At 36.1% G+C, this 22156-nt stretch overlaps 3 protein-coding genes across 4 annotated transcripts; 1 reads left to right on the forward strand and 2 right to left on the reverse strand.

Annotated features, from left to right (window-relative positions):
• Nucleotides 1-78: 78 nt before the first annotated feature.
• Nucleotides 79-7569, reverse strand: LOC9301261 (disease resistance protein RPS6). Of its 2 annotated transcripts, none has more exons than XM_002865141.2 (7): nt 5640-7569; nt 4423-5539; nt 4038-4343; nt 3522-3929; nt 896-2059; nt 726-769; nt 79-440 (listed from the first exon to the last, which is right to left on the reverse strand). In XM_002865141.2, the coding sequence occupies exons 1-6, from the start codon at nt 6107-6109 to the stop codon at nt 746-748; spliced, it is 3489 nt and encodes a 1162-aa protein (XP_002865187.1). In that variant the 5' UTR covers nt 6110-7569; the 3' UTR covers nt 79-440; nt 726-745. The 2 variants fall into 2 exon arrangements, with proteins under 2 accessions (XP_002865187.1, XP_020881029.1); XM_021025370.1 differs by having other exon boundaries at nt 79-437; nt 720-769.
• Nucleotides 7570-7876: 307 nt separating this feature from the next.
• LOC9301262 (protein VARIATION IN COMPOUND TRIGGERED ROOT growth response) lies at nt 7877-22088 on the reverse strand. Its single transcript, XM_021025377.1, has 8 exons — nt 21226-22088; nt 20007-21126; nt 19836-19891; nt 11588-11828; nt 11054-11461; nt 8777-9874; nt 8517-8658; nt 7877-8351 (listed from the first exon to the last, which is right to left on the reverse strand). The coding sequence occupies exons 1-7, from the start codon at nt 21693-21695 to the stop codon at nt 8650-8652; spliced, it is 3402 nt and encodes a 1133-aa protein (XP_020881036.1). The 5' UTR covers nt 21696-22088; the 3' UTR covers nt 7877-8351; nt 8517-8649.
• On the forward strand, nt 12481-15311 carry LOC110228340. Its single transcript, XM_021025421.1, has 3 exons — nt 12481-14535; nt 14625-14973; nt 15057-15311. The coding sequence occupies exons 1-3, from the start codon at nt 12519-12521 to the stop codon at nt 15268-15270; spliced, it is 2580 nt and encodes an 859-aa protein (XP_020881080.1). The 5' UTR covers nt 12481-12518; the 3' UTR covers nt 15271-15311.
• Nucleotides 22089-22156: the final 68 nt, after the last annotated feature.

The raw sequence follows: 22156 nt of genomic DNA on the forward strand, positions 1-22156 counted from the left end.
AGTCGGAAGCAGTGTATCATGCAGAAATAAAGAACAGATTGTTTTTTGGTTTTCTAAGTGTCCAAATACCAAAACATCAAAAAAAGCAAAACATGAAAATCGTAAACAAGAAACAAGAAATGAACATTATAGCATCACAAACATCACAAAAGGCTCGAAATACATGTCATCACTCGTTATTAATATTGAAAATTAATGCAAATAAAAATTTGACCACAATTACAAATTTGGTTGACGTGCTGGGAAAGCTAGGTTACCATTGCCCAGCAGCATCAACAATCGAGAATAATAGAAGAACAAAGTTTCTGCAAAGCTTTTGTTTGTCTGAAACAGAGATATCCATATGGTAACTATGTAAAGCCAAGTCATCCCGGCTTGGCAAATCCATTCTCAGCACCAAAGTATTATCTTGAGCTTTTTCATCTTCTCTTTTTCAACTGCTCATTCACAGATACAACAGATGTGGACTTAATTAGCAAACCACATTTCATTACATTATCTATCTTGACCATGTGCAAGCAGAGCAAATTTATAAGCGCAAAGAGAAAGAAAATGAAAACTGAAGGGCGTCATTGTATGAAATCACCAATATATTGAAACCAAATCTTTTAGTTAGTGGCAGAAACTATTGAATAAATTCCTAATTAAGATTATCCCAAGCTCTGTGTCACAATTGATGTGGAACTAAAATAAGGTGGTTTATGAGATTTTTGGGTTACCTGCTGAAAATGTCTCTCCATTGACTTTATTGGTGTTCTTCCTCAGTAATCTACAACAAATTAAAAGGAAAACAAATTCAGTAGTCTGTTATACAAAATATATATAGTTTCTTATTGACTTTGAAAACGAATTGTGAGATATAAAGTATTATGTGCAGTACATGCTTAATGCTTACCCTGATTCTTTTCTTGCTTCTCTCTATTTCAACATTGCTGTCTCCAGATTCTTCGCTATGTTCAGTCTCATTAACCATATTGTCGTCATCGGCTTCAAAAACATCTGGAAGATTATTTCCATCACCAGGTTGGATCACCGGTGATGAAAAGTCATCTGAGAGTCGTATACCCCATTCTTTCAATACGGACGTAGAGTAACTACTATTACTTAAACGAAACTCTATATCCGCGTGATCGTAGTTTAGTTCAGTTAGAGAAGCATCGTTCTCTTCTTTTATAGAGAAACAACATTCGAATATAACAAGGTGGATACCCTTCCGTTTCACAAACCCACATGGTTGATAAGGGGAATCAAAGTGGTTGCCAAGTCTACCTTTGAACCGACAAGATACGTGGATGCGAAATTGAAAAACATTATGAGGTGAAGATATGGAGTCAACGACAACGCAAGCCTTAAATCTGAAGAACGGTTGAGTGAAAGATGTCTGAAGTAGAGGGATATTGGTCAGAGACATACCAGTAGTTCGGTGAGTGAAATACGAAAGAACTTCTTCACCTGACAACCTTATGTACTTGGAATCAACTTGTGGATCAATGATAGGTATTTGTTCGAAGTTGAAATTGAAGCAGTTGATCAAGTTGTCCGGAAAAGACGAGGGGACCTCGCCAAGGAATGGTAGTTTAGATTGAATATTGTCTGATGCCATTGGCTCAACACTTGAACTATCAATCCAGCTAGCTTTAGTCAATGCCCCGCAGTCTGAAAAGTCAACATCCCCGAGATGTTTCAGTTTAGAAATGTGTAGGGATACACATTGTAATTTGTTGCATCCACCCATACAAAGCCGAACGAGGTTAGAGAATTTCTCGATCCACCAAGGAACCTCTTCAATCCCTGTTCGAGGTACATTGAGCATATAGATGTTGGTTGAGATATCAGGAAAAGTCCTCAACCGTGAGCATCCCCTAAGATCAAGGTCAAGTAGCAATGGAAAGTTGATGCCAGAGGGAAGAGTCTCCAGATTTATGCAATTTTCAATTGCCAAACGATTAAGTTTAGTGAAATTCTGAATAGAGGCGGGAAGCTCCACTAAACTTGGGATATCGGAAAGAAACAATCTTGCTAAAGAGTGAGGCAGTATGGTCATGAGAGGTGTAAGTGGCTGAACCAAAAAAAAAAAAAAAAAACAAAAACAAAAGAGTTATAGAAACTCAATCTTTTCAATGTGGATTTTTAAATCCAAGAATAAATCACTAAACGAATAACATGGAATTTTAATTAGTATTTAAAACTCATAGAACCAATAACATATGATTTTGATAAGGATTTTAAAATCAATGTTGAATAACACATGATTTTTGTTTGGGTTTCCAAATCCAGTAAAATACATGAACTAATAAAACAAATCTAAACATAGCTACATGTAATTGATTTATTTATTTTGGAAGTAATTAAAAAAGTATTGTTACTACTCTACTACCAAAAAAAGAAAAGAAAAAACTATAAAATAAAACTATAAAATAATAAAGAGCATGCAATTTTTCATTTGAAAACTCCAGCTTTTAAGTCTCACACTTTTAAGTCATTTTTTATGTTACATATATATACTAGATAACAACCCGCACGATGTGCGGGATGGAGTGATTTAAGTTAAATTATTATGATTAAAATTATTATCCGGGATCCAAGATCCGTTTGTGTAAAACGAAACATGTTACAATTTTTTTTTTGTTTTATTCAAATTTGGGACTATTTCATATAAGAATATGTTTTACCCGTGAAATATTTGAACATTGAATAAAGCTTCAACGTGATAAAAAAGTATTGACGAAATGTTACAATTTATGACAATATGTCTTTCCGTATGTTTAAAAGATTTCGAGATTTTTTTTTTTAATAAGTATAAGAAATCCAAAATTTAGCAAATATGAGATTTAATAGTTTCCAAGCTAAGATTTTGTAGTGTTCCAAATCTAAGATTCTTAGATTATGAATGGATTATTTACGAAATGGTTATAATGTAGTCAGATTTTGGTTTATATACAAATGTGGTTATAATGTTTTTCTTTGAAAAGTTAGAACTCCTCCAAAAAATAGGATTTTAAGTATTCGTAACATATATAGAAAAGAGATTATCTTATTATTTAAGTAAAAAATTTATGAAAGATGTAAAGATTTTGTAGTTTTGAATTCGTGATTCTTGAAGCAAATGTATATATTTTATCATTTAAATTTAAACATAAATATAAATATAAATAAAAAGATTGTTTACCCATCCGCTAAAGAAAATTTATATAAATGTATATAAAGAAAAATATAAACATAAAAATATAGTAATATAAGATAAACAAAAAGTGTATGTTTTTAATTATTAATGGGATATATGGATGTATGAGACTAATGGCAATTCTGTAAATAGTCTAATAAATCTTGGGTAATTATCTAAATAGAAGTCAAATCATTGTGAGAGCGACACATCAACGTGACAATATTGTTAATAACACATGATGGTAAGGTTTTTTTTTTAAAAAATGTTTCTCTATTAATATATAGGGGATATATATATATATATATATCAATTAGAAAAGGTTTTAGTTAAAAGAAGTTGAAGGTTAAGTGGATACCTGCTGCACTCTTCCCCACAATTTTTCACTCTTCATTTCACATAAATGAAGAAAAAGATTCTCTAAAGGCAAGTTGGAGGGGAATGTTTCAATCCCAGTCTCGTCTAATATGAGCCATGATATGTTGGTTGAGATATCAGGAAAAATCTTCAACCGTGAACATCCACCAAGGTTAAGCCTACCAAGAGATTTGAGGTTTATCCCGATGGGAAGATTCTCCAGATTTATGCATCCTGACATTTCCAACTTCTCCAGTTTATTGAGATACTGAATAGAGAGAGGAAGCTCAACCAAATTTGAACAATCGCAAAGATTAAGTGTCTTGAGACTGGTTGCCATAGAGAGGTCTGGGATTTCTTTCAGATTTTCAGATTTTTGCAAATCTATATCTCTTAGTCCTCTAAATGACTGAAATATAAGAAAGTTATGGGTCACTTAAAGAAATGTCAACTAAAAACTAAAATAAGCATTTCCATCTTGATAAGAAATTTGTAATAATTTTTGTGTAAAACTTACATGAACTCCTTCCCACAGTCTCTCGAGTTTGCTCCCCGACATTTCGAGTTTCACCAAGTTTTCAGGGCGAAATTTAGAAGGCATACATCTCATTGGGTATCCATCCAACCTTAAAAATCTAAGTTTATGAGGCAAGTAGTTGAAGCCTTTCGGTAAGTGCCATCGCACTTCTGTCTTCTTATCCCATTTCTTAGTGTAAACTTTTAGAAAAAGAAGATTGTGCATCCCTTTGAAGGCATTCTCGTGTATATGCAATTCATCAATCTCATCCATATCCAATGTTATACCTAAAACTTTTTTTGTACCCTGTAATAATAAAACAATAGAATTCACTTAATTATGATATGATTTTAATCTTATATGAAAATAGCACAACAAAACTTACAGTGCTATCTTCAAGCAAATCACATATATCTTTTGCATCCATAAGGAATTCACGTTCGCCAGGCTCATTAGACTGTGAACGGACGATCTCCTTACCCATTTCTTGTAGTAAAGAGTGCATCTCAACAATTTCCTCTCTTACATGTATGAGAGACTTATCCACAAGGTTTTTCAACCCGATATTAACATCCAACCCACTGTCTGCTAGTAGCAATTTGATGTCATCGACTTTTTCACCATTGAAAAGACATGCAATGTGACGAAATATCGCTTTATCTTTTTGGTTATTTAATCCATTGTAGCTGACTCTTAATGTCTTCTCAATTTTACCATCCAAACCATTTCGAAGTCTCGGCAGCATATCCATCAAATCCTCTTTGTCCCTACCCCGTAGATGCGAACCCAAAACGTTTAGACCCAAAGGAAGATTGCCAGCACACAAGGCAACTTCAGAAGCAAGCTCCATCAAACCATCAGGTGGATAGTTTTTCCTGAAAGCCGATCGACAAAAAATCTTGAGGGCAAGCTCATTAGATGGGAGACAAACATTGTAAATATATTCAATCCCATGGGCTCTTAAAAAATGCTTGTCTTTTGTAATCACAATGATTCTGCTTCCATATCCAAACCATTGAGTTAGACCTGCCAAAGTATCTAGAACCACTTGATCATCTAAATCATCAATGAATATAAGAACTTTATGGTGCTTTAGCCTCTCCTCCACTGCACCTAAATGATGTATCTTTATGTCTTTTTTGTCTAAAATTTTAGACAAAAAAACTTTTTGCAAATGCAACTTCATGTTATAGTCGTCCGAATTGGCACTATTGTAAATTTCCGTACTCTTAGATATGAAAGCCCTGTCTACAAAAACACTACTTTGGAACCGATGAGAAAGCCGACTATATAAAACTCTTGCAATGGAAGTCTTGCCGATTCCTGAGGAGCCCCATATCCCAACCATCCTCACTTCCTTGGATTCCAAATGCAATAAGGCACTCATCTTTGCAATATGATCTTCCATTCCAACAAAGTCCTTAAAATCATTTGTTGGAATGGAATTCAATTTACCCAAGACATTATTGGCGATTGCTTCAATCATCTGTGCTTCATTAGGCCTAAAAAGATGAAATATCAATTGTCACACACGACAAAAAGTATCAATTGTCACATGTCAAGGTCTATAAGAACATATAATTGATATATAAGAAGTTGTACCAGTTTTGAGAATGATATCCTAGGACATTTGCTACATCTGTCAAGGATTGCCGCCAAAGTTTTGTTTCATCCTCTGTTTTTCTTTGACAAGTCTTCACAAAAGCCTCTCCAAATTTTCCGGTTTGTTTCCTGGCATGAGATGGATCTAAACCGTAGAAAACCGGTATAACCAGTTGACCTAATTCTTCCTTGCATCTCACGATCTCCAGCAACTCGTCCAGGCACCAGCTGGAAGATGGGTACTTCTCCGAAAACACAACCACCGCGATCCTTGAAGTCCTGATCGCTTGTTTAAGCTCGGGATCAAGCGACTGGCTTCTCTCAATCTCGTTGTCTTTGAAAGCAATAATCAATTTACGATCAAGCTCTTTGAGAAAGTGGCTGAGGAAAGTTATGCGGACGTCTTCCCCACTGAAGCTCGGGAACACATCGTATACCCAATTGCGGGAAGTGGAGGAAGAAGAAGCCATTAGGCAAAGGAAAAAAAAGAAAATATTTCTTGGAAAGTCACAGTTAACTGAGAGGAAACACTTAAAATGAAGTTAGGAAACACTTTTCTTGTAAATTTCATGGAAAGGAGAAGGAAAGAAGCTTGTAGAGTCTCGTGACCAAGTCTAAAGGAGACTTTTTGGTACCAATCGAATCTTTCTGCTACGAGAGCAAAGATAGCCATTGGTGGATCCAAAATCTTTTTTAATTCGGCAAAGTATACTTAATTACATATAGATTTGTTGATTTTTTCTTATGTGTAGCTGACTATTTTCCAAAATAAAATTATAGTTTATATTGTATATAAATGAATATAGATACTCTATTTCAAATAAAACTCCCACTTACATCTATAAGAAATTGTTACACAGATTCTTCAAAATCATAGAAGAGACCTCTAACTTTTGGCATGGTTGTTACATTGATTTTACATGGTTGTTATCTGGAAAAGGCATTCAATATAGAAAGTTATTTTGTGAATTATAAAGAACATTTGTGAAACTGATCAGAGGAAAAACTCAAAAGAAGAAGTCAATTCATGTTTTCGTCGTTATTATGTGAAATTGAAACCCAAAGCAAGTAGCAAAAGTGGTTGGTAATCTCATGCATGTATCTGGAATACAATATTCGAGTGGAAAGAGAAGGGAAGTTGTTCAAAGTGTCGTTGAAGGAAAGGGACTTAAATCAATATCATTATCCTCGTGGTCTGTTCTTTCTTGACTCTTATTTAGGCCCTGTTCGGGCGTTAATCTCAGCGACAGCGACTGAATATTAAAAAAATGGCCTTTACATCTCCTTCATCCCTTCTTCACCTCTTCTTCGTCTATCCTAATTTCTGTCGCTGCGATTGAATCTCAAGAATTTGGAATCGCTGGATAAATCAGCGACACAACCCAAGCTTTTCTATTGAAGTCGCTTGTTTTTTAAAATCAAATTGTCATTTTCAGATATGTACTATTTCTTATCTTCTTCTCCAATTTACAGAGTTGTACGACATAACCTAGCTTTAAGAGAAAAAAAAAAAAAAGACAAAACACAGTGTTTAAAAGGCAGTAGCTAGTTAGAATCGTGCGACTGTTAAAAGAACATGGCCTTAATTTAACAATGAAGCATCACTTTTATTTTAGAAAACCTTACTAAGAGTATAAAATTACAAGTGTCAATCAAATCCAAGATATATGATATTTAATTCAGCAAAAGTCCTCAAAATATTATTGAATACAGTTTACAGAAGAAGAAAATAAAATTATACACAATAGTCGGGCAGATAAGAAATGATTCGAGATAGAACGAAACATTGTTTCACATGCATGAAACAGAGACATTCATTACTGTTTTCTTTAAAATTCCTTCAGCCTAAATATGCAGTTCAATTGTGTTGACTAGATAAATATATTTAGAATAAGGGTTTCGAAGAAAGCGTGCTCAACAAGCCACCTTTTGTTCTATAGCTCTTTCTTATGACTTGTGTATCAATTATGCTACAAGTATTGTGCATCATATACCAAACTGACTGACTCAAATTTTGGTGGAATTAAATATACAAGAAAATTATTACACAATCCTGCAAAAACATTAATCCAATGTGAACTTATCATAGAAAATAGTTTCCGTAATAACAGATACCTAAAATTATAACTCTGCTTAATTCATGACTAATGCCTAGTTATCTTGATTTGTTTCCTTTTCTCTCTGTCTCCAGATTTTTCAACGTATTCAGGCTCGTTGTCTCTATTGCTTTCATCAGCTTGAAAAACATGTCCAAAGATAAATGGAAGTTCCACATAGCATTGGGCTAAATTAAATTAATGAAATCTAACACAAGCAGACAGTATACTACAATTCCTCCAGGTCTACGAATGGAGTTACAAGTTAGACTAACTTTATGGCTGTGGCAGAATGTGTTCATAATTTCCTAATTACATACTCCATATTGAACTTGAAGTCAAAAATAAATCTAACTCGGGCTCCAGATTGGCAATCGAAGATTCAAAGTGATATCGAGTGATCTTGCAGATTGGCATAAGTACATCGCAGCAGATTTTTGTGTTACCCTTTCACATCATTTACAGAAACAATCAAGTGATCTATCATAAATAATAGTTTCTACTTCAACCCAAGGAAAGAGTGTTGTAATATGTAATGTTTATATTCAGATTAAGACTCCAGTTTCGTTTCCTGCTTCCCTCTATGTCTTTACATTGCTTTCTCCAAATTCTCGGCCTGGCAAAATTACGTTCTAATCAAAAAAAGAATCTGAACAGCATCGTATGAAATCACAAATTGAAACCAACTCTTTGGATGGTGTAAGAGTCTTTTGAATCATTGTTTAAGTAAAAATGCTCCTGTATATGCTCAGTGTCACAATTTATGAGATTTTGAAGTTACCTTAAAACTCTCTGCATGTCTCCTCCTTGTTTGTTCATGTTCCATCATAACTCGCAAAGCTACTCATTTCAGTATTCGAAATCAAAGATTCATGTCTTGTACGTGTTCATCTTGAGGTTTCTCTAGTGGTCCTTTACATAATCTGCAAAGAAATAAATCCAGTGATCTGTTATATAAAAATAGTATTTGATTGATCTTGCAAAATAGTTACGATATATATATATATATATAATATGTTATAATTCATGCTTAATAGTTACCCGCATTCGCTTTCTGCTTCTCTCTGTCTCTACATTGATGTCTCCAGACTTCACAAGTCCTTTAATATTGATTAGATTACCAAGTTGGTTCTCCGGTGATGAACAGTCTTCTAAGAGTCGTATACCCCATCCTTTTATACAATCATCACTTGCATCAATCTGCATATCCACGTGATCGTAGTCCCGTTGAGCTAAGGGAGTATTATCTTCGTTTAGGGGGATACGACAGTCCAATATAGTTAACATATGACCACCCTCCCGAACTTCCTTGTAATTTGTATAAACATAGAAATCAGAGCAGACATCAAAGCTGTTCCCACATATGCCTTTGAACTCACATTTTACCTTGATATGTACTTCGTCATTATTAGTTACCACTGCACCAACCCTAAATCTGAAGATTGGCTGGGAGAGAGGAACATGGAGTAGAGGGATGGTTAGAGAGGATATTCCGGTTGTACGATGAGTGAAATATGATGGCACTTCTTTCCCTGGAAATATCATGTAATTGAAAATAATTGATTGTTGGCGCAGGATAGTTTCTGGATCCAAGTTGAAGCAGTTCCAGAAATTGAGATCGGGGACACAACTATCAGGAAGAGAAGAAGAGGCCTCCTTGGACATATTGTCTGCTTCCATCATCTCCACCCCACTTTCATATCCACTCAAATCAACTCTAGTCAATGCCCCACAATCAGAAGAGTAAGCTTTCTTAAGATGTTTCAGTTTAGAAATGTGTAAGGATACACATTTTAGCCTGCTGCAACGATCCATACTTAGCAAACCAAGGTTAGAGAAGTTCTCGATCCACCAAGGAACCTCTTCAATCCCTGTTTCGTCTAGATCGAGACTTGAGATGTTGGTTGAGATTTCAGGAAAGCTCCTCAACCGTGAGCATCCCTTGAAATTAAGGTTAACAAGAGATTGGAGGTTGATTCCGGTGGGCAGAGTCTCTAGATTTATGCAGTATTGGATGTGCAAATATTTTAGTTGATTGAGATTCTGAAACGAAGAAGGAAGCTCCACCAAACTTGGCATATTCTCTAGCTGCAACTTCGTCAAAGTGGGAGACAGCATCGCCTGGAGGGGCATAAACGGCTGAACCAAATAATCAATTTAGATATGTCATATGTTAACAATTTAGAAAATTTGTAAAGTAGACAGTATTTCCACAAATATTTATAAAATACGTAAAAGTTTTATTTTTAAATTGAAAAATAGACATTTTTCTATCCTTTCTAATATAACTTTTTCTAATAGAAATAATTGTAAACGACTTATTTATTCTTTTTTAGTTTTTATTTGCTACATAATGACATAAAGTCAGAAACTTTTTTTTTTACAATATTTTTAGTTTGTTTTGGTAGAAATTCTTGAATAAAAAATTTACCACAAAACATATTAATCCCTAAAAAATTTCTGCGAATCTAAAAAATCCAATTTTTATGTATTTGTAGATGTGACATTTTTTTATTTAATATCAACCCAACGATGTATGTGATAATGGAAAAAATGGTGTACAAATGGTATGGTGATAATGTAAAAATAATGTATGATACTGATGTAAGAAGTGGTATACATGGTATGACAGTGTATAAGGTGGTGTACAATCGACAATTTATAATAGTGTACAATTACAAAATATATTGAAATGATGTAAAATATGGTGTACATGAAACGATGAGATAGTGGGTCACACTATACACTACCTTGCGCACCATCTACAACATCGTACACCTTCACATATTTGTACACCACTTCTAGAAAGAGAAAACTATTTTTGTTGAGTATATATTTAAAATATTTATAGCAGGCGGCATGTTAAGTGTAGTGTATTATATGATAGAAAGAGTTATGATCCTTATAACAGATGATATGTTAAGATTATATAATGAGATGGGTTAAATAAGGTTTGACACCTCTAATTATTTGAAAATTTGATTATGCAAGCAATTTTGAAAATGACGAGTAATAGATTATACACGCAATATTTTCACTGGGATTCAAATGTATATATAGACTCCATGCACGGGTTGAATTTGGTATTATTATATACCAAACATATGTTCATAACATATTTGAATATACGAATAATTGCTAAATTCTGTAATTAGCTCAAACAAATATATATTTCAACAACCAAAGAATTACAAATTGAAAAAGAAATTTCTTAAACTAATTCAATATAATAGCTAACTTCCTTAATTATACCTAGCCACGGTCATTTCTGGTAAGATTGTTAGTAATAGAAAACGTTAAAAGATTGGAACTACATACCTGCACCCCTTTCCTTAGTTTCTCACCCATTAGGTTTCTCATTTGAAGCTCAACCAGATTCTCAAGACGCAAATTACAAGGGATTTGTTCAATGGCTGTATCGTTTAGAATTAGCTTTGAGATTTTGATTGAGATTTCAGGTAAATTCCTCAACTGCAAGCATCCTTTGAGATCAAGGTAGTTGAGAGATTTGAGGTTAATGAAGGTTGGAAGAGTCTCCAGACTCATGCAGAACTTCATGTCCAATGTCGTCAGTTTGTTGAGATTTTGTACTGAGGAAGAAAGCTTTACCAAACTCACGCAAAACACAAGAATAAGTGTTTCCAGATTAGCGGCCATTGCAAGATCTGGGATTTCTTTCAAGTATGCACATCCATACAAATCCATTTCCTTGAGACATGTAAGCGACTGTACTCAACCAAACAAAACACAGAGCTCAGTGACATGATTGTCAATTTGTTATCTAAAAAGTGAAATAATTAAGCAGTATAATTACGCTACATTAATAACATAACAATTATTTTCAACGCTTACCGCAACTCCTTCCCATAGCTTTTCTAGCTTGCTAAACTGCATTTTGATCTTGATGAGGTTTTTAGGACTAAACGTAGTAGGCATAGATCTCATTGGATAATCGGGCCAACACAATAGTTTAAGTTTAGGGGGTAAATAGTCGAAGCTTTCAGGTAAGTGCAAATTGACTTCTTTGGAAGGACATTTCTTTATTTCTAGGAAACGGATATTACGCATCCCTTTGAAAGCATTCTCATGTACACACTACAAGAAAACAGTCGATTACCGACTACAGCTTCCGACTATTAATGTAGTCGCCAATTTTACCGACTATTGTGTCACAATTTTACGACTATTTAACGACTAAAGCAAAGTAGTCATAAGTTAGTCGCCAAAGAGCGACGAAAACAGGTTGTCAGTAATGTAGTCGCTATTTGGCGACTATTTACCGACTAATAAGTAGAATATATATTATAGTCGTATATTAGTCGCTAATTTAGCGACTATTTTCCGACAGTATATATTAGTCGCTAAATTGGCGACTACATTACGACTCTTTCGGCGAGTCGTAAATTAGTCGCCAATTTGTCGTATTTTACAGTTAAAAAACACGTTTTTTTCGTTTGTGGTAGGTGTACCGGTTTTTTGGCGACTACAACTTTTAGTCGCCAATTAGTCGCCCAAAAATTGTCTATATAAAAGAAAACAGCACTCACTCTCTTCACTCATCTCCTCTCTCTTCCTTCACATAAGAAAAAAAAACGAATTCGAAAAAAAAAAACGAATTTGGAATAAACACTTTTCAAAAAATTAGTTTCTTTATATTTTATTGGTAATGACGGGAAATTACAATTATGGCGGTAATGGTGGTTATCGGGAGTGGATGTACAAGCGGTTCGACGAAGTAACGGGAAATTTGTCAGCAGAGTACGTAGCCGGTGTGGAGGAATTCATGACGTTTGCTAATAGCCAGCCTATAGTACAGAGTAACCGCGGTAAATTTCACTGTCCTTGTAGTGTGTGCAAGAATGAAAAACATATGGTCTCGGGTAGAAGAGTTAGTAGTCATTTGTTTAGTCAAGGATTTATGCCAGATTATTATGTTTGGTATAGACATGGGGAAGAACTCAATATGGATATAGGAACGAGTCACACTGATAGGACATATCAAAGTGAGAATCATGAAGAGGTGGGTTATGTTGTAGAAGATCCTTATGTGGATATGGTGAACGATGCATTTCGTTATAACGTGGGGTTTGATGATAACTATGATCAGGATACAGGTTATCAGAATGTCGAAGAACCAGTACGTAACCATTCAAATAAATTTTACGACTTGTTAGAAGGTGCACAAAACCCATTATACGATGGTTGTCGTGAAGGTCAATCGCAGTTATCGTTAGCTGCTCGACTCATGCATAATAAGGCAGAGTATAATATGAGTGAAAAGTTAGTGGATTCGGTTTGCCAAATGTTGACAGATTTTTTACCAGAAGGAAACCAGGCAACCGGTTCGCATTACCAGACCGAAAAATTGATGCGCAATTTAGGTCTTCCATATCATACAATTGATGTTTGTATGAACAATTGTATGCTTTTCTGGAAAGAAACTGAAAAAGAAGATCAATGTCGGTTTTGTGGTGCACAAAGATGGAAGCCTAAGGATGATCGTCGTAGAACCAAAGTACCATATAGTCGAATGTGGTATCTACCTATTGGTGACCGATTGAAGAGAATGTATCAGAGCCACAAGACAGCAGCGGCAATGCGATGGCATTCCGAGCACCAATCAAAGGAAGGAGAAATGAATCATCCTTCAGATGCGGCAGAGTGGAGATATTTCCAAGAGCAAAATCCCGAGTTTGCGGAAGAACCCCGAAATGTATATCTTGGCTTATGTACAGATGGGTTCAATCCATTTGGCATGTCTCGTAATCATTCGTTGTGGCCTGTGATCCTGACTCCATATAATTTACCCCCAGGTATGTGCATGAATACAGAGTACTTGTTTCTCACAATTCTGAACTCTGGGCCAAATCACCCGCGAGGTAGTCTCGATGTCTTCCTCCAACCTCTTATTGAGGAGCTAAAAGAGTTGTGGTCTACTGGAGTTGATGCATTTGATGTGTCATTGAATCAAAATTTTAATCTAAAAGCAGTGCTGATGTGGACGATAAGCGATTTTCCGGCGTATAGCATGTTATCAGGATGGACCACACACGGTAAACTGTCTTGTCCAATTTGCATGGAAAGTACAAAGTCATTTTATCTACCTAATGGAAGGAAGACATGTTGGTTTGATTGTCACCGAAGATTTCTTCCTCATGGTCATCCATTACGGAAAAACAAAAAAGACTTCCTTAAAGGAAGAGACGCTTCTAAAGAGTATCCACCTGAATCTTTGACCGGTGAGCAAGTTTATTATGAGCGGTTGGATGGCGTAAATCCACCAAAAACCAAGGACGTTGGTGGCAACGGTCATGAAAAAAAGATGCCAGGCTATGGGAAGGAACATAACTGGCACAAGGAAAGCATATTATGGGAGCTGCCTTACTGGAAAGATCTCAATCTGCGACACAATATTGATGTGATGCATACAGAGAAGAATTTTCTGGACAACATCATGAATACTCTTATGAGTGTGAAAGGTAAATCAAAAGACAACATCATGTCAAGATTGGATATTGAAAAATTTTGTTCTCGGCCAGCCTTACATATTGATAGTAAGGGTAAAGCTCCATTCCCAGCATATATATTGACAGACCAAGCCAAAGCGAGTTTATTGGAATGTGTGAAACATTCGGTTAAATTCCCAGATGGTTATTCCTCAGATTTGGCTACTTGTGTAGATATGGAGAATGGTAAGTTTTCAGGCATGAAGAGTCATGATTGCCATGTTTTTATGGAGCGACTACTTCCATTTATCTTTGCAGAACTCCTTGACCGGAACGTACACCTTGCGTTATCAGGTACTACTAATTACTTATTATTTGCGACACTTAACAATATATTATTCTAGTATTTTATCTAATATATGTAATTTGAATATATATTTCAGGGATTGGAGCATTTTTCCGGGACTTATGTTCGAGGACTTTACAGAAAAGTCGTGTTCAAATTCTAAAACAGAATATTATTTTAATCTTATGCAACTTGGAAAAGATCTTTCCACCATCATTTTTCGATGTGATGGAGCACCTGCCTATACATCTCCCTTACGAAGCTGAATTAGGCGGCCCGGTCCAATATAGATGGATGTATCCTTTTGAGAGATTTTTCAAAAAGTTGAAAGGAAAAGCAAAGAACAAAAGATATGCTGCAGGATCAATTGTTGAATCATATATCAATGACGAGATTGCTTATTTTTCAGAGCACTACTTTGCAGAACATATACAAACAAAATCAAGGTAAATGTGTATATATATATATATATATATATGTTTATATTTGGCATGTACTTCTAACATATTAACTCGTCAATTTGGATCAGGTTAACAAGATTCGATGAAGGTGAAGTTCCTGTATATCATGTTCCTGGGGTACCTAACATATTTACGCAAGTCGGCCGTCCAAGTGGAGAAATGCGTGAAGTATGGCTTTCAGAGAAAGACTACCAAAGCGCACATGCATATGTTTTACGAAATTGTGCCTATTTTCAACCAATTGAGAGGTATAAAACATATCTTCCAAAAATCACTCTTTAATTTACAATATCCACTATGATTATTCATATATTTTTTGTGTTTGTATAGTATGTTCGAGGATTTTCTTTCTGCAAAATATCCAGAATTGACCGAGAAAGAACTATACACAAAAAGAGCTGAAGAATATCAATTATGGGTTAAAGATTATGTATGTCAACATATTTTTTTTAATTGGGTTAAGTGATGATCATGTATTTCAATTTCTAATTATATATATTGATGTGTGTTTATATATAGGTTACATATTGGAACGATACTTCTCCATTTCCTACTTGGGTTCAAGAGATTGTACATGGACCTTTGAACAAGGTTAAAACTTGGCCAATGTATTTTACAAGAGGCTATTTGTTTCATACGCAGAATCACGGAGCTGGACGAAAGACATGTAACTATGGGGTAAGTGTTAAAGGTGAAAATTACGCGGATGCATCTGATTCAGCGGATTTCCATGGGAACTTAATTGATATCATAGAACTCCAGTATGAGGGCATGGTCAATTTGAGGATCACACTTTTTAAGTGTAATTGGTATGACCCTGTTATCGGTAGAGGCACTCGGCGGAGCCAAAGTGGCGTTGTAGACGTTCTATCAACGAGAAAATACAATAAATACGAGCCATTTGTTCTAGGTACGTATACTTGTATATTAAAATTCTATATATTTAAAACATATATATTCCGTATATATATTTATACATGAATAACTTTTGTATACAGCTTCTCAAGCAGATCAAGTTTGTTATATTCCTTATCCATATACGAAGAAACCAAAGAGCATTTGGCTCAATGTTCTAAAAGTGAATCCGAAGGGAAACATTTCAGGAGAATATGAAACCAATGACGATCCAACTCTTTTGCAAACAGAAAATGATGATGGTGTTTTGCTGACTACAATTGAAGATATTGTACTTGACAATCGAGTTGAAGATTTTGACCCAATAATCCTCGATTACGATGTTGATGATGCTGAACCAGAAGATGAATTCCAGTGTAATTTATCGTCTTCTGACGATGACGAAACATGGTCTGAAGATTATTAAAATTATAAATAAAACATGTTTAATTATTATTTTACTGAATCCCATTATGTTTAATTAGTTAAATTATGTTAATTATGAAAAAATTAAGTAGTGATTTTTTACCGACTAAAACGCGACTAATATTGGGCTAACAAATTAGGAGGCCCAAACCCAAAATGAAGGAGCGACTAAAAAGCGACTAAAAAGCGACTACTCAAAATATTTGGGCCTTTTACGAGGCCAAAGCCCACTAACACTTGGTAAAAATGAAGAGAAACCCTAGTTCTTCATTCTTCTCGATCTTTCTTCTTCGTTTTCTCCGCTTTCTCTAAACATTCGATCTCTCATCTCTCTGCTTTTAATTCGATCTCTCATCTCTCTGCTTCTACCTTCGATCTCTCATCTCTCTGCTTTTAATTCGATCTCCAATCTCTCTGCTTCATTCCTTTTTTGATTCTGTAAACCCTAGTTCTTCGATCTCCAATCTCTTTCTTCTGTAAACCCTAGTTTGATTCTGTTTACTCTGTCTTTTGATTCTACGATGCCTAACGCCGGTGGAGGACGAGGACGAAAGCGAAAAACAATCCCTAACGTGTCTCAGCGAGCCGGTGGGTCAGCGCCTTCCAAACGACCAAGCACGCTACCTCAACAGTACAACTTCACGCCGGCGGCGGTTCAAGTTCCTCCGACGCAGTCGCCTGAAGCACCTCAGGCCAATTTGCAAGGCCAGCCGACGACAGCTCCCCACTTCCGCAACTATCCGCCGCCGGTTCAACTTTTCCAGAACTCCACCAATCAACAACGTGAAGTAGATCCACCGGCTCGATCTGAAGAAGTCCAGTTTAATCCACCTACACAACCCAATCTTCAGGAGGAAGATCAAAATTCTCCAAATCAGAACTTTCAGGCTCACAGCCATCCGTCTTCTCAAGGCAACAACTTCCAAGAAGAATATCCTCCAGTGTTGCCAGAGCTCCAGGAGGACTCGCTGCGTGCTCTCAATGCGTTGCTTGCGGTGCCAGATAGGGAACTCGTCACCACTGTCCTGTCTTTCAAACCCCGACCAAATACGAAATGGTATGAAACAAACTCTGTTGTGACGGGTAGAAAATTGTGGATTTGTTGTTTTAGACAACTGTAGAATTGTGGATTTGTTTGTTATGTTCTCTGAATGGTAATGAGTAGTAGAAGATTCTAAATTCTGTGAATGTGTTTGGTAATGAGTGATGTTTAATGTGAACTTGTTTTTTCATACTTGTGTAGAATTCCGTCAATGTCTCTGATGGGTAATGAGTAGTTATCTGATGGTTTAAGAGTTGTGTGATGACTAATGTGACTGTTTTATGCTTAATTCTGTGATGGTTTATGAGTTTTGTGAATGTGACTGTTTTAACCATAGTTCTCCGATTATTTGCTTAAGTTTAGGTTTCTGATATTCTGTTTTGGTGAGACTATGTGGCAACACTCTCTGGTTTCCTTTGTTTTATCTCCTTATTTCTATTTGTAACCTTTTTTAATTTTTCTGATGTTGAGTTTTGATAACTTCTTTTCTTCTTTGATTGTTTCATGTGTTTGGAGGTTTACTCGCGACAAGAAATCGAGACTGGTTCGGAAGATTACTAAAATTTTTACAAACAAATTCGATGGTCCTTTCTATAGCTGGTCATGTGTGCCTCGGGATAGACAAGAAAGATACTTTCTCGAGTTTGCGGTACAGTGTTCTGTCTTATATCCATGACTATGTAGAATTTTTGTGTTTTTTTCACTCACATTATCTCTTTTTTTTTGTAGAAAACACACACCTGGGATCCATTAATCACAGGGACTGTGCAATATCACTTCGAGGAGATCATCGCACGCCGCATGAAAGACATGGTTAGCGGCGTTAGGACTTCTCGAGTTCAACCTACGTGGATTGGCAATACTCTCTGGGAAACAATGTGCGCTTACTGGGACACAGAAGAAGCTCAGGAAAGGAGTAAGACCTATTCCAATGCTCGTATGTCTGACCGCAACGGTATCGGTCCTCACATCCACTTCTCAGGGCCTAAGTCTTATCAAGAAATCCAAGACGAGATGGTAAGTTTAATTCTGTTACTTCTTGTTATTAAACTTTGTAACTATGAATTCAGACATCTGTTTTGGAGATGTTAATATATGTTTATTTGGTTACATTGCAGGAAGAGGAATTGGGAAGACCGGTAAGTCTTGGTGAAGTTTTCATCAAGACACATACAAGGCCGGATGGTACATATGTTGATCGGAAAGCGGAGAAGATTGCAAAAACTTATGAGCAGAATGTGCTTGATAGGTTGAATGAGCTAGAGGCAGATACTTCTGCAGTTTCTGATGGCACTTCACGAGCTCGGGAGCTCACAACAGAGGAGAAAACCACCATTTTTCTTCAGGTTCATTTTCCCAAAACGCATTCATATAGTCTTGCAGTTTAAGTTGTTATTCTCTAATCTTTGCCTTTATGTTTCTTTTCACAGTCCACTGAGAGAGATGCAAGGGGAAATCCGTATGGAATCGGAAATCTGAAGAACACTCTTGTCAGTGGCAATCGCAAGTACCCTGGAGACTCATCATCCTTTCAAGCTCTGGAAGAACAGCTAAAGGATGCTCACCGCAAAATAGAAGAGCAGGTTGCATATAATGAAAGGCGAGAGTCTGAGGTTGCTTCCCGTGAAGCTGAGCAAGCTCGAGTCGCGGCTGAGCAAAAGGACAAGCTCGAGCACTTGTCCTTGGTGGAGAAGTATCTGCGTCAAACTGATCCTCAATTCCTCCACTTCATGGCCACTCATTCTTCTTCAGCTGGTACCACAGAGCCAACTCCCCAACAAGATCCATAGGTTGCTCTATTTCCCAACTCTATTCCTTTTCCCTTGAACATTGACGTGAACATTATGTGTGATATGTAACTGTTGTAGTTTGCTATGTTTAAATGGTTTGAACACGAACTTAATGTGTATTTCCTTTGTAATTGTTGTTATTATGATTAGGTTATTATTGCTTTCCTTAAAAGTTAATTTTGATATTTAAAAATAGATATAGAATGACAATCAGAACCGTAACAAATTATAATTCAGGTCTTACCAAACTTTTGTTCTATCAACCTACATAGTCGCCTAATAGTCGTAAAAATAGTAGTCTAATAGTCGCATATTAGACACAAAATTTAACGACTACGTAGTCACTAATAAACGTAGTCGTATTATTAGTCGCCAAATTGTCGTAATATAGTCACTAAAACTTTACGACTAAGTTACGACTACACTTAGGAGACCAACTATACATGCGGTTTAATCGTAGCATAGTCGTAAGTTAGTCGTATTATAGTTACGACTATGTTACGACTAATGTGGCGACTCATCATATATAGTCGTAATTTAGTCGCAAAATAACGACTAATTTAACGACTAAACAGTTTAGCGACTACGGATTTCCGACTATATATATTTGTCGTATGATAGTCGTCTTTTCATGTTTAACGACTAATTTACGACTAATGTTGTAGTCGTTAATGGGCTGATTTCTTGTAGTGACATGCAACTCATCAATCTCACATGTATCCAATGATATACCTAAAACTTTTTGAGTACCCTAAAAATAAAATAATGTCAATAAGAAAAAGAAAAAAAATCATAAACTTACACAAACGTCTACATATATATACTGCGCAATGAAAGGAGCACCATGAAAACTAAGAAAAACTTACAATGGCTCGAGTGAGTACATCACATATATCTTTTGAATCCACCAGAAATTCCCGTCTTTCAGGCTTGTCAATGGACTGTATGCGAACAATATTTCTACCCATTTCTTCTAGCAAACAGTGCATCTCCACTTTACCCCATCTTTCATGAATGAGGCACTTATCAACTAGGTTTTTCAGCCCGATATTAACATCCAACTCACTATCTGCAAGAAACAGTTTGATGTCTTTGGTTTCCACATGATTGAAAAGACATGAGATGTGTCGGAATATCGCTTTATCTTCTTCTCTACTTAACCCATCATAGCTGACTCTAAGTGTTTTTTCAATTTTACCATCTAGACTTCTTCGAAACCTAGGCAGCATATTCATACAGTCATCCTTGTTCAATCCTCGCAAAGACGAACCCAAAACGTTAAGACCCAAAGGAAGACTACCAGCACGGTTTACAACTTCGGAAGCAAACTCCATCAAACCATCAGGTGGATATTTCTGCTTGAAAGCAGATCGACAGAACATCTCTAGAGCTAGTTTGATAGGAGGGAGACCCACCTCGTAAATAAGATCAATATCATGGGCCGTTAGAAAATACTTATCAGTTGTAACCACAATGATTCTGCTCCCACATCCAAACCATTGAGTTTGACCCGCCAAGACTTCTAGCACCATTAGATCGTCTAAATCATCAATAAAGATAAGAACCTTTTGATGCCTTAGTCTCTCTTCCAATGCACCTAAATGATTTATCTCTATGTCCTTTTTCTTCAAAAGTTTAGATAGGAAATTTCCTTGCAAGTGCAATTTCATGTTATAGTCGTCCGGATTGGCTCTACTGTAACTTTCCATACTCTTAGATATGAAAGCCCTGTCTATGAAAATGCTACCTTGGAAGTGTCGAGATATACGGTTGAACAGAGTTCTTGCGATGGTAGTCTTGCCAATCCCTGAGGAACCCCAAATACCAAGCATTCTCACTTCCTCAGATTCCAGTTCCAACAATTCGCTCATATTTGCAATATGATCCTCGATGCCGACAAAGTCCTCAAAATCCTTTGATGTAGTTAAAAGCAGTTTACCGGAAACATCATTTGCGATTTCTTCAATCATTTTTGCTTCGTTAACCCTAACAAGGAGAAAAAATAATTTCACGAACATGAAACAATGTTCGCTCACGATAAATCCCATAAATCAAAGCACAAAACAATGGTTTATAGAAACATACTGAGTTACAGAATGATATCCGAGGATATTAGCAACGTCGGTCAACGCTTTCTTCCATCGATTTATCACGTCCTCTGTTTTGTTCTTGCAAGTCTCTTGAAATATCTTTCCAAAGTCTCCGGTTTGTTTCCTCACGTGGGATGGATCCAAATCGTAGAAAACCGGTATCACCATTTGACGACCAAACTCTTCCTTGTATTGCACGATCTCCAGCAACTCGTTAAGGCACCAAGTCGAAGAGGCGTAATTTTTCGAGAACACGACGACTGCGATCCTAGAATCCCGAATCGCCTGTTTAAGCTCAGGATCGAGCGACTGGCCTCTCGGGATCTCGTTGTCTTTGAAAGCAATGATCATTTTACGATCAAGCTCTTTGAGCAAGTGGCTGAGGAAAGTTAGGCGGACATCTTCCCCACTGAAGCTCGGGAAAACATCATATACCCAATTGTAAGAAGAAGACCAAGGATCCATAGAGAGAGCTAGAGAGAGAGAGAGAGAGAGATAGAAACTAATTTTAGGAAGGAGACGAAGACTTTTGCGATTGAGATTGTGAGAAGAAAACTAAGTTATTAGCAGATTAATTTCTCGGATTTTTCTAATGCAAGTCGACGAAAGTTTCAATCTGTGTTGACTTAAATTAATCACGGTTTGACCAGATCGGTTTCCCAAGGGGCAAGGTTTTAATAGTCAATTCTTTTTTACATTTTTTCTCCTTTTCTGTGTTCTTTTGGTACTATCAAGCAAACTCTAACCTCTTTTTCTTTTTCTTTGTCCGGAACTCTTAAGCTCTAATTTCTAAGTGCAATTTATTTATAAACTAGAAAAAGATCCACGCGATGTGTGGGAATAGTTTGAATATATTTTATCGCCAAATAAATTATGGTTTTTACTATAAATTATGTGGAAAACAATAAAAATAAAGTGTAGGAAAA

The sequence above is a fragment of the Arabidopsis lyrata genome (assembly GCF_000004255.2).
Source record: "Arabidopsis lyrata subsp. lyrata unplaced genomic scaffold ARALYscaffold_8, whole genome shotgun sequence".
Lineage (NCBI taxonomy): Eukaryota > Viridiplantae > Streptophyta > Magnoliopsida > Brassicales > Brassicaceae > Arabidopsis > Arabidopsis lyrata.